Genomic DNA, 13181 nt, shown 5'->3' on the forward strand with positions numbered 1-13181 from the left:
TCTGGCACCACAGGCACGTAGAGTCACAGTCAGTGTGTCTCCTGAGACAAGCGAATGTAGGTACAGGACGCACAGAACTGCAGCGTATACAGGCACGGAATTGCGACTTTTGTCGCACAGGTACGGCTTTCGAATTGGCGTTCTCGAGGCACGGGTACAAACCACCTGAACGCACAAAAGAGTGGTGGCAGAGGCACGGTTGTGTAGTCTGAAGAGAAACTGCCATGTGACACCACCACATAGAGACATCGCGTGTGTCACGTGAGGTACATGAATAGCGGAAAAGAATCCACGGAAGTGCAGCCTCCACAGACACGGATGCGAGCTTCTAGAGGCACGGTCCCGAAGAACACAAAGACAAAAAACTGAAAATGTTGACTCGTACGTTACCAGAAGTGCATCTCTTGTGCGAATGTGTAAAACACAACAATACAAACACAAACAAACAGCGGTGAATATAAGCCAAACAAAAAACACGCTTCTCCCAAACAATACATATGCGTCCCCTCACGGACGGGCGTCTAGCACCAGAGGCACGTACAGTCACAGCCAGCATGACGCCTGAGACACGCAAATGCACGTATAGGAGACATCGAATTAAAGCGTATACAGGCACGGAATTGCGGCTTCTCATAGTTATCGAAGCACGGGTACAAACAATCTGGACGCATAAAAGAGTGGTGGCAAAGGCACAGTCGTGTAGTGTCAAGAGGAACTGCCATGTGAAACCAGCACGTTACAGACATGGCGTGTGTCACGGATGTACATGCATAGACGGAAAGAAGCCACGGAAGTGAAGCCTGAACATACACGGATGCCCGGATTCTCGAGGCACGGTCCTAAAGCACACAAAGACACGAAACTAAAATGTTGCCTCGTATGTTAGCAGACGTGCCTCTCTTGTGCGAACGTGTAAAAGACAACAATACAAACACAAACAAACGACACTGAATAAAAGCCAAACACAAAACGTGCTTCTCCCAAACAATACATATGCGCCACTTCAATAGGTTCTCTAAATATACATGACCACGCGCAAACGTCAACAATGAACTTGTAACATGAAAAAACATAAGAAATTATATTCACATAACATGAGACGGTACTCCATAGGATTGAACTAAAAGTACTCATTAATTATACAAAAAAAAGAAATGAAAGTCTTCCAGGAGTCCATTTTGCTCAGACCACCGGGACAATTCTACTCAATTGGAGTTCTGCTCAAAAGCATCAACGGCGTCCGGGGTCGGGAAGACAACGAGGATGCATCATGTCCTTCATAGACAGAACTCGGTGGTAGAGCTCGTAGCTGACATACCCATCCTAAAATAAAAAGCGGATGAGAATGAAGATATACGTAAAGGACAAAAAGTACTATTGTTGCAATAAAACAAAAATATAAAAACGAAATTTTCACTTACAATTGCCGCATATTTTAGGTGTTTAAGGGAAAGCGGCTTCCATTCCCAGTAGTCATGCAGACCTTGTGGAAAAGACGACTTCATACTCAAGTAAGATTTGTTTATGACGGATCCTGCCAAATCTGCCATTGAATCACTTAGATTGCCTCCTTTGATCATGAGCTCCTCTTGAAGGTCGATGTGACACTCTCTTGGGATTTTGAGGCAACTGTTTGCGAGAACATCCCTATCGTTCCTGACGTCGACACTAGCGAAGATTATACCTTTGTTCCGAAGGAAATCCTTCAGAGCAGCGCACTCCATCCTGGACTTGCACAAGTGATAAACAAGAACATGCTTGCGCATCGCCAGTTGCATAACGGCAACTTTTCTACTACGATCAAAATAATCCTCTCGTGTGTACTCCAGATCAAGACCAACAAACTTGTACCTGTCCTCACGCAGCCATTCCTCATAGAGAGTAAGAATCTCCTCCACCTTGTGGGGCTCGTTGGTGTACAACAATCGAGCTTGGTATTACCATCAGCATCTATAGAGAGACGCTCAGTATTGTTCCTGAAGTCGTCCATGGAACCAAGGCTGAGACGACAATGGAGTTTGACTATGCTTCTTGTACGAGGCGAGGATGACGGGAGCTACCTGCACTTCTCTGGAGGGAATAAGACGCCATAACCTCCAGGAATAGACCACTACTTAACCTTTGGGGAGAGACGACTCAGTTACCATGCCCATTTAATTGCTAAGGAAACGGTGAATGGACGATTGTGCTTCTGCAGCTCGTGAAACCATGCACTTCAAAAGTCACGACTGCCACGCTGTAATCGAGGAGCCTCTAGGTTAACTCTAGCACGGTATCTGGCACAATAAATACTAACAATAAATAGCCATCCCATCAGTCACCGGTACATCTTTTGACCGAGAGAACAATGCGAAGAGGCAAACGAGATGACCCTGTCGTACAAATACTACACTGGGAGTGAACAAAAATGGAAGCACGGTTCGCCAGAACAAAAGCCACACGTGTGCATCCACTTTGGTTAAAGACAAACCTTACTAACAACAACGCACGTCTGTGTACCACCAGAAACATTGACAAAACAAAAGCACGTCCATACTTCTGACATACATATAACCGTGGGCTATCATACATAATCCCGCCTGAAGCCAGCGTACATAAAAACAGTGACTCACTTGGGTCAACGACTACGTGAAAAAAATGCAATACCAAAGTCACGAACCGTGACTCAATTTCAGATGCAAACGTGCCTCTCATTATTCAATTTTCATCCCCTGACATATCGACCATGCCTCTCCTGTTACAACGACCGTGCATCTAATAACATCATCACCGGTCCTCGCCTAAAGAAACACCCAACCATATCTGATTAAACATGTGATTAAAAAAACACAGAAGCACGAGCATGCTTTTGAACATGTATAACCGTGCCTTACAAAAAGTATGTGAGGCAGGATAGGCACGTAAAAGACTCCGCTCGGAGGCAGCACAGCTGGACAACTATAATGGGAGGCGGCTGAACGAGTCAAACATCTCGTTTCCTCATAACACCTCGAAATGCACGCACACCATCTACAACCAGCATTCATTCCATTTCGCAGAATAAAAAATAAAACAAGAAGCACTCATTACTACTCTTGCTCTCTCCTGTCTCCTTTATATTTCCATAAGCTCTGACTCCCTCAGCCACAACACAACTCATTTGCCTTCTCCGTCGCCTGCTTCTAGGTTTCGTGCTTCTTCTCCGTCTCCTGCTTCTAGGGTTCGTGCTTCTAACCCGCACACAATCGATTAATTTCTAAGCCATACTTCTCTCATAGATTGCTGGCCGTGGGTGCTTGCCCTAAGCTTCCCATCACAAGCCATCTGCCTTATCCATCCGCCTACTTCTAGGGTTTGTGCTTCTTCCCCGCACACAGTCTCATTTCAAACAAGTTATTGTAGAGTTTTTATTGGGTCTCTTGAATAACTTCCAAGCCGTGCTTCTCTCGTAGATTTTGCTAGCCGTGTGCGCTTGCCCTAAGATTCCCCTACCCAAATCTCTGTTCATCAACCCTCGTTCTTCTTCTGTCCCAGGTAAAAAGCATATGCGTAAGCAGCATGCTCCGATCCGTATTTACATTTTATGTTTAGGTTTTTCATTTGATAGTTATTGAAGCATCAGATCCGGTACAACGACTTCATTCTCTAAAGGAATATAAAAACCATTTGAAAATCTAAACAAGTGTTATATACTGGTAAATTCATAGTTGTTGCCTGCCTTCAATATGGCTAACATATTTGAAGCTAGTCGTTGTCTACCTTCCACGTTGAAGCTTGTTTTTAAATTGTTATGATATTCTTATTTTCTTAACATAGTTTTTCTGAAATATTTAGGTATGATTTGCCCTGCCTGCCGCCAACCAGGCGGCCCTTGCGAACCACACCCTGAAGTTATCCAGGAGTTTGAGGTTATTCTTGATGAAAATTGCTGGAGCCGGATGGTTAGTAAGCATCACTAACAAATTAGTTGCTTACGACACAGTAAAAATCGTCACTGTCACTCATACCCCCTTGCACCTACACTAGGCCCCCCTGCTGCCACTTCTTCGCACCTGCCTTGTGTTTTCATTTTCCATTAGTTTGCTTGCTTATGCCCTGATTAATATAGTCCATTAATTTATAATAATTATGTTGTTATCTATAATTCTTATCAAAAATTCATATCCAATTTAAGAAAACTTTTAACATTAATAGTACGCGAGTTCAAATTTATACTTACATGTTGTTATTTGCACTATTTTTTCCAGTATGTACCTTGTAATGTCAGAGCTTTTCTCGCCGAATACATTGAAGAAGAGAAGAAAGAAGCAAGAAAATTGCATAAACAACAGGTAGAGCCAGCGCTTCTTACACATGAAGGAAGGTCTTACAATGCTTTGTTTAAGCATAGGGCGAACTACACAAAGTTCTGCCGTGGTGAGTGGAACATCTTTGCGGCTGATTATGAACTTCGTGCTGGAGACCGCATAGAATTTGAACTACCAGACGAGGGTCTCAATCTCGAAATACAAACATATCGAGATAACAAAAGGCTGCTTCCATTACCCCACATTGTTAGGTATTTAATATTACAAACATTACAAACTTATCTTCTTTCGCTGTAATTTTATATGCATGAATTGAACTGAATAATATTAACCCCGTGTTGGATATAACTTTATCTAACTTTAAAAGCTTTTTTTCTAGCTCTCGACGATCTTTCTTCTAACGATTTCGACCATGTTCACTGCTGTGTCTACTCTAAGGATATTGAGTTACCTACGACCAGACACGATTCTTTCTACAACGCCTTTTTGGAGATACTTTCATCTATTGCCGTCCATTTGTCCATGTCCTGACTCACACTAACACCAAAGACTACGTCATGGTTGGTTACAACTGTCCTTGTTAAAATACAAAACGTATTTTGCTCATATGTAATATAAACAATACTGACGTAATATTGCTTATATGTAAAATTATAAAGAACCTATTTATTCAAACCTAAAACAACAAAACTTTCGTTGTTCTCTTAATATGTTGTTTTATCTGTTTACACACAAACCTGAACATGCCAGGAACTATATTACTTCCAATATGGAATTTCTTAATGTTTGTGCACTCACCATATTCAGACATTCCTTTATTTATTGTCCAAGTGACAAATCAACGGTTTTAATTTCTATTTAATTTCGATTTTATTCTAGAAAATTCCGAGGAGCGTTGTCTCAACACTGAAGAGATGGGTGGACATGCCAACCAATGGCAGGGTAACCCTTGAAGCTCCTGATGAACCTACACATGTCATCACTCCTTCATCATACTACATCTCCAAAAACGACGGCATGATGGTAATACAAAAGTCTTCTTTCAGAGACTTCATATCAGCTGCATCCTTCGTTGAAAAGAACATTGTTCTAATCACTTTCAAAGAGCGAAATGATCGTTCTGTGTCCATCATCATTCAACGCATTATGTAGATTCCGTCGGAACTAGCACCTAAAATGGAAGCAAACAGTGTATCTCCTAGAATGTTCAACGCTCGTTTCATCATGATGTCTCCAGGAGCAAAAAACTGATTACTATAAGTTTGCTAGTTAGGATGGTAGAGTAATTTAACTATTATGGACCATGTGCTTGCTTGAACTATCAGAATAATCTTTTGCAACTTATGTAGCTCTTACGGACACTCAACTTGCTGTTTCAACCATCGGAATGATCCTTTAAAACAGATGTTGTTTGAACCATCGAAATGATTCATTCGAAAAAATGTAGTTCTTATCCTTTGAAAAGTTCACAATTCAAAAAACCAAAAAAAAGACTCATTTTCAAAAATGAAACGAAACAAGAATCAGTTTGTGATTCAAAACCTCTAGCAATGCGATGTTATCAAACTTATTCAAACCATCTAGTGAAACATATCTGAATTAAAAAACAAACAGGACTCCATTTTCAAGTCCAAACTATATTTACTTCAACTTTTCCTAAACACACACTTGTGCACCGAATAACATAAAAACCGTGCCTCCCTAACCAAGGAAGATTATTAATTGAAAAAAACGTTTCACAACAAAGGCACGACCATGCATCTGCTGAGTGTTCTACCGTTTACACGACTACTTTCACAGCCAAAGATGCATCACGCAGGCAACACGCAACGAATAAAAAAAATTCAATGAACAAGACAAGTGAAAATCTTAAAAAAACAGATAAAACAAACCCCTGTTTCTGAAATTCTATGCCTGGAACCACCGCGTGAGTAGCAATTGCTCTTTGGCGGTTTCCTTTTTTGCACGACAAAACAACCCTTTCACTTTTCCGACTCCATTTCATCCTTCACCACCGCACACCTCTAGCCATGGATGACGGGAAACTAACAACATTCACGGAACACATCACTACCCACGGTACAGCCGTGCTCGAGGTGGTGTACACCAACGACCCAAGGACCGTGGAGTGGATCATCAACAAGTACGAAGAATGGCTAAAGAAGGAGAAGAACAAGTTCGCCGGCCTCGACCTCGAGTATACACGTAAGAGCAGTTACATACGACAAGGGATCGCCGTCGTCCAACTTTCCATGCGTGAGCATGTCCTTGTATACCACTACTGCAGATCCGAGCGCTCCCAGGCGTTAGTTGACTTCCTGCAATGGAAAGCTGTAACTTTCACTAGCGTTGACACCAGGAACGACAAGACCATGCTTGCTCGTGCATGCATCAGAATTCCAGACGAGCACCACGTCGACATCCAGAGGCTATTCTGCATCAAGGGTGGTGGAGAAAGGGACTCCATGGGTGACCTTGCAGCGGCCATCATCGACCCCTCATACAAGAACATGAAGAACTCATTCCCAAAGGAGAAGCACCAGTTCTGGGAGTGGAAGCCACTTTCCCCGATACACCTTGAGTACGCGGCAAAGGACGGGTATGTTAGCTACGAGTTGTACCGTAGAATCCTAATCATCAAGAACGGGTTACGTCACCTCCACCAACAACCAATGAAAGAAAGACTCCGCCCACGTAAGAGCAATGACGAGGGATCTTCCAGCGGCTGGAAGCGCCGGAAGGGAAACAGTGGTTGGTAAATTGCGAGAAAATGGATGTCTACATTAAACTAGTAGGAACTACTATTATCATAATTTGGATTGTATGAACCTATGTTGTAAATATGTTTGTTGTTGCTCAAAGATGTTGTGTGTATTGTATTACTATTTTACGTTTGAACTTTGAACACAATGGTGTGCTCATGTACTAATTTGGATTGTATGAACCTATGTTGTAAATATGTTTGTTGTTGCTCAAAGATACTATGTGTATTGTATTACTATTTTACGTTTGAACTTTAAACACAATGGTGTGCTCATGTACAAATGCATACTACGTTTTGCATGTCTAAATGCAATTAGTAAGTTATGTCCCAGTACTGAGCAAGCATATATTGTATCCATGATTATAGAACGAGAGATATCTCGCACGATAATTTTCATACTCAACCTTTACAAGATGCATCGTGCATTTACAAGAATATGTGATGATATCGTTGTAAATTTTCAATACAATACTTATTAAACATTGGCGTGAACAATTCATAAATATTGCAGAAGATCATTCGGTACACAGTCACAAGCGACGAGAACTTTCTTACCTTAACCACATTGAAAAAAAATCCTTGCCTCCATTTCACATCAAACACCGCTCCGTCCATTCAGAACATCCTTGCTATTGTACACAGGTTCCTCTCCGTACACCAGTTCTGCACGATGACACAAAACTACACTACTGTGTGCAACTGACCTATGTACAAGCGTGACTCACTAAGTGTCTACTCAATCCATGCCTGTGGTGCCACGCACCCGTGACCCTAGAGACTACACGCCTGTGCATCATTAACCGAGCCCCTCTAACCAGATATTCGAACCGATGCCTCTACTGCCGTACATCCGTGCCTCTAGAATCTTGACAGCAGCAAGAGGGTTCAAAACCGTGCCTCCACACAACCGTGCTTGTACTGACTGCACTTTCGTGCCTCTGTTTTCTTGATCAACGTGCCTCACTTGAAACCCATAGTAACTCTACGTGCTCCGCATGCGTAATCGCCAATGCAACTTTGGTGTTGCACACACGCGTCTCTCAGTATACCTGTACCTCCACAACCATGCTTGTACTAACTATAATTCCATGCCTCCGTTTGCTCAATCCACGTGCCTCGCATAAAACCAACAGTAACTCTACGTCCTACACACACACACACGTGCCTCTCGCATGAAACCCATAGTATCTCGCCCGTACAACTTTGGCGCCGCACACACGTAGCTCTCAGTATACCCGTGCCTCCTCATGACCGTGCCTGCACTGACTTCAATTTCGTGCCTTCATTTGCTTGATCCACGTGCCTCACATAAAAGAGATGCACGGCCGTGCCTCAGAGTAAACAACACACGTGCCTCTACTGTATTGATAACTATGACCCCAATTAAATAACATCCATCCAAAAGAACATGTTTAAAAGAGATGCACAGCCATACCTCTTCTATAAACATACAACAACAATGAACACTTAGGTTCTTAGGTTCATATTGTTTCATATATCTAGACAACATTAACCCGTAGCATAGATTTTTAAACAAAATCCATTTATGTTCAAAGGCTATAACTAACATCACTGCGGCAGAAGATTGAAGATAACAACAAGCCTCCCATCACGCTCTTTGAAAGTTATCAGCACCAAGTTGTTTACTTCAATAGACGATGCCTGGAGAAAATCACTGAGACCTTCCTGTTTGAACACCATTCTACTACCCAAGCCAATGAAGTAGGAGCAAGGAGTGCTCACATATATATCATCATCACCAGATTCCAAAGTAACTTCAAGGGTTAAAACGCCAGTCCTAGGAAAAGTCACAAACTCCTTCAAACTCCTCACAACAATACCAGGAATAACCTGACAAAAAACATCAAGCTATCAGAAATAGAACAAAAATTTAATAAACAGAAACAAAGAAAAAATAGTGGAAAAAATCTGACCATATGATGACCATTAACATTCATGGAATCAATCCTGTGAACAAAAGGACAACACGGTATGTAGACATCATCAAAGAGTTGACACCTCATGAAATACATCTGCTGATAATTAAAAAAAACACCACGGGTGTAATAACAACTCCCAACAAGTTTCATCTCGGAGTCGCTCAAACCATCAAGAGCTACAAAATATAATTACATAGGCTCAAGGGAACAGGAAAATCATCATATGCAATAAAACAAGCTAAAAACTTCCTTAAAAATAAACCTTACCAACAGACGGTAAAGGAGACAACGCATCTCCACGACCAACACGATAAAAATCACCAATCCATGTTCCATAGTGTTCAAGCCTAATGGTCATTATATCACGAGGACGAACATCATAATCACTGACCAATCGTTCCCAGGAAGGACCATGGAATTTGCTCCTCAACCGACCATGACTAAACAGAACACCATACAAATAACCCTCATTGCACTGAAAAGCAAGATCAGTATCTTCGTCACCCCTCCTTATGGCTAAAGCCCTACACTCCTCGATGTAACGAGCAAGATGAGCTCTAACACTGCACGGAACATACTGCACAACAAATCAAAACAAGGATCATAATCAAAACCTAAACAACATGAGCAACACCAAAAGAAATAAACGTGTGTGCCAAAAATTGAACAATTATAAAATGATATTCTTACAACACGCCTCCAACAACGCCGATCCAGGACCACACTGAACCCATCTACAGAAGAATCAACAGAAGAACACGGGCCACCAGGCATACGGCAAAAAGGACAAGCCATAACTGCAAGAAACACAATGATTATCAAGAACTAATCCCACAAAACCCAGTTGAAACTTGACATCTGATAGTGTTGGTAGTCCCTACCCGTAACTACCCCATAAATCTCCATATCCCGGAAATATAATGGGAACAAAAAGAGAAACGAGAAAGGGAAACAGGGAACCCACGAAGGCAACCGGTAGGGAACGAAGATCACGCGAACGGGGAAGCGCAGGCGACGCTAAAGAAGGACCGCCGTAAAAGCAGGCAACAAGCGCGGCGGCCGGGACAGGGGCCGCCGTAACCACGCGACAAGAGCGGCGGCCGCGACGGACGGAGACGATGGCAAAGAAAGAACAGTGCTCCACGACGGTTCGCCCACACCAGAGAGAAAACAGATCTCAAAACAGATCAACAGGTTTTACTAAACATTAAAAGTATAAGAACTAAAGTGAAAAAAAGGAAAAACCAGAAAGAAAAAACCAAAAACCGAAAAACACGGGAGACGCCGTATGCGCGACAAGTGTCACGCGCAGAGCGCTTTGAAAAAGTCTTTCGACCGCTCCGCGCATGACACTTGACGCACAGTGAGCGCTCCTCGACTAATCGAGACGAGGAGCGCTCCTCAATTAGTGATTTCGGGCCAACGCACACGGGCGTCCAATAGGATTCGCCCACAAACATAGCGGTGAACCCGGCAAAGTCGCTTCAGCCCACGTGAGGGTGGATGGGCCGCCTCCATGTCGCCCGGTCAGATCTGCCGTCGCCCGCCGGGCGCCGGCCTTCGGCCTTCCCACCACTCGCGCACCCAAATCAAAGCCCCTCCTCGTATCCGATACGCGCGAGGCCGGGGAACCCCACACCTGAAGTCCAAGTCCAGGCGAGTGTGCTAGCTTGTCTCGACGGTCGCCGTCCTAGATCTGCACCCGTCAGGCGGCGACCTTTCCTCCTCCGTTGCTGCCCTCGCCCTGGTCCACTCCGGCGGCCCCTTCGCCCTCTTTAAACCCTAGCGCCTCAATCACCTCTTCACTCCACCGTCCACGGAACCCAGGCCCTAGTGCGACTTCGCCATGGCCGCAGCACTCCTCCTCCTGCTCCTCCTCCTGGTGCCGCCCGTCGGCCTCCTCGCCGCGCTCGCCTTCCTGACCCGGCCCCGGGCCGCGCGAATCCCGCTCAAGGGCCGCCACTTCTTCATCACCGGCGGGTCCAGCGGCATCGGGCTCGCCCTCGCCACGGCCGCCGCGCGGGAGGGCGCGCGGGTCTCCATCCTCGCGCGCAACGCCGCCCGCCTCGAGGACGCGCGCGCCGCCATCAGGCTTGCCACGGGACAGGACGTCGGGGTCCACCAGGCCGACGTGCGGGATGCCGCCGCCGTGGCAAGTGCACTCGACGCGGCCGGGCCGGTCGACGTGCTCGTCTGCAACCACGGCGTGTTCGTGGCGCAGGAGCTGGAGAAGCAGGACATGGAGGAGGTCAAGTGGATGGTGGACATCAACCTCATGGGGACCTTCCACCTCATCAAGGCCGCGCTCCCTGCCATGAAGGCACGCACCCGCGAGACCAGTCTCCCGGCGTCCATTGCCATCATGTCATCGCAGGCTGGTCAGGTATACAGTATACAGGGTTCTTTCGCTGCTTTGCCAACAATGCAGCTAAAGTGTTTGATGTAATGTCTCATGATGGGAGATAAAGCTCAATTGATATCTTTGCTGTAGGTTGGTGTTTATGGGTATACTGCTTACTCCGCGAGCAAGTTCGCACTAACTGGACTTGCAGAGTCGCTGCAGCATGAGGTCGTTTCGGACGATATTCACGTGTCGCTGATCTTCCCTCCTGACACAGAGACACCGGGTCTTGTCGAGGGTATGCATTGATAATATATGTTTTAAATTTGAAGTGATTGCTGAATTATCTAACTAACTTATGTGGCAATCTTCTTTCCTGTTGAATTTCTCACATGATACAAAAATTATTAGATGATTTACATATCTGAAGATTGTGACACGAAAAACTATTGAGTACTTGGTGTAGTTGAGACGCTTTTTAGATTCTCAAAATTTCAAGCTTATGTAATGGTGAAAATGTAATGCAAACAGTTTACTTGAAGGATCATAAGACCAGCACAACCGAAACCATTTGATTAGTTATGCCTACCAGTAAATTTGCATTGACAAAGTGATGAACTGATCTTATGTAGATATAATTTCACTTCTAGTTAAATAACCTTATTTGATTCTTGCAAGCTGCACTGTCCTGACGGAAGAATGGAAAAAAAATCTAGTTCTGATTTTTGTTACGATTTTGAAGACCATGTACATTTCATTTTTCTAGAATATGCACAAGCATGCATATCACATATTGATAGGAGAAAATGGGTGGGAGAACCCTCCACAGTAGTTCTTAACAGCCCCAGTTCTGGAGCTACTCTTATTTTGTGGCATTTCATTCTGGATAGTGGACCAGCTATGCACATTAGTGTCGTACTCCCTCTATTCAGAAATAAGTTGCGTGGTTTTAGTTCAAAGTTCAAATTTGAACTATAACCATGCCACTTATGTCCGAACGGAGGGAATATTCAGTTCAACATTCATTTCACACTTTACTCTCAAAAATAAAAATAAAAACAGTACATATTCATACAGTGAAACTGAAGCATGACGTGTACTTGGCTGTTTTCTTATTGGTTGCAGAGAAGAAAAAGAGGCCAGAGCTTACCACTATCATAGCAGATTCATCTGGTGGAATGAAGGCTGATGATGTTGCTATGAAGGCTCTAACCGGCATCAAATCTGGGAGGTTTATTATCCCCTGCAATTTCGAGGGAGCAATGTTAGCTATAGCCACTTCTGGTCTAACCCCCCAGAGTTCCCCGTTAATTGCATTCGTGGAGGTGATCGGTGCTGGACTGATGCGATTTGTAGCACTATGTTTCCAGTGGAATTGGTTCTCTACTATTGAGAACTGGTGCGCCAAGAACAAGAAACATGGGTGAAAGCCCAACCCTGGGATTCCCAGATTTTCAAGGGCTTACAATTTATATACAACCAATAATGTACCTTGTTATCCCTGGACTGAATGTATATCCCACTTGTACTTTGGGATACAATGTATATCTGGGTTATTGTTTTTGACCAGTTATACTTAGCACGTTGTACACTTGTACTGGACAGACAGTTAAAAATTCCCTTTTGCCTGTGTTTTAATCTTTCTGTTATTGCTTGAAGTAATATAGGAACAGTATATGTACTAGGTAGAGGAACAAATATGGTTGAGGCGTTTTGGCTCCCGGGCTCAAATGAGCCCGGGAGTGAGCAAAAAAATTGTGAAAAATATGAAATAAAATTTTAAAAAACCGTTTTTTTGTGTGTGGAGAAAGATGACTGAGTGCCTGATGTATGTGCCAGATTTCAGAACA

The 13181-nt window shown here is 43.9% G+C and overlaps 1 protein-coding gene across 1 annotated transcript; it reads left to right on the forward strand.

The window, feature by feature from the left end:
* Positions 1-10572: 10572 nt before the first annotated feature.
* On the forward strand, positions 10573-12969 carry LOC125514259 (3-dehydrosphinganine reductase TSC10A-like). Its single transcript, XM_048679553.1, has 3 exons — positions 10573-11373; positions 11482-11629; positions 12457-12969. The coding sequence occupies exons 1-3, from the start codon at positions 10837-10839 to the stop codon at positions 12756-12758; spliced, it is 987 nt and encodes a 328-aa protein (XP_048535510.1). The 5' UTR covers positions 10573-10836; the 3' UTR covers positions 12759-12969.
* Positions 12970-13181: the final 212 nt, after the last annotated feature.

This window comes from Triticum urartu, chromosome 6 (assembly GCF_003073215.2).
Source record: "Triticum urartu cultivar G1812 chromosome 6, Tu2.1, whole genome shotgun sequence".
Classification (NCBI taxonomy): Eukaryota; Viridiplantae; Streptophyta; class Magnoliopsida; order Poales; family Poaceae; genus Triticum; species Triticum urartu.

What these genes read in the sequence shown, in the direction of transcription:
- LOC125514259 (XM_048679553.1), top strand. Translation starts at nt 10,837, where the DNA reads ATGGCCGCAGCACTCCTCCTCCTGCTCCTCCTCCTGGTGCCGCCCGTC. An exon ending in TGTCATCGCAGGCTGGTCAG is followed by an intron (nt 11,374 to 11,481) that starts GTATACAGTATA and finishes TCTTTGCTGTAG; the next exon opens with GTTGGTGTTTATGGGTATAC. An exon ending in GACACCGGGTCTTGTCGAGG is followed by an intron (nt 11,630 to 12,456) that starts GTATGCATTGAT and finishes TATTGGTTGCAG; the next exon opens with AGAAGAAAAAGAGGCCAGAG.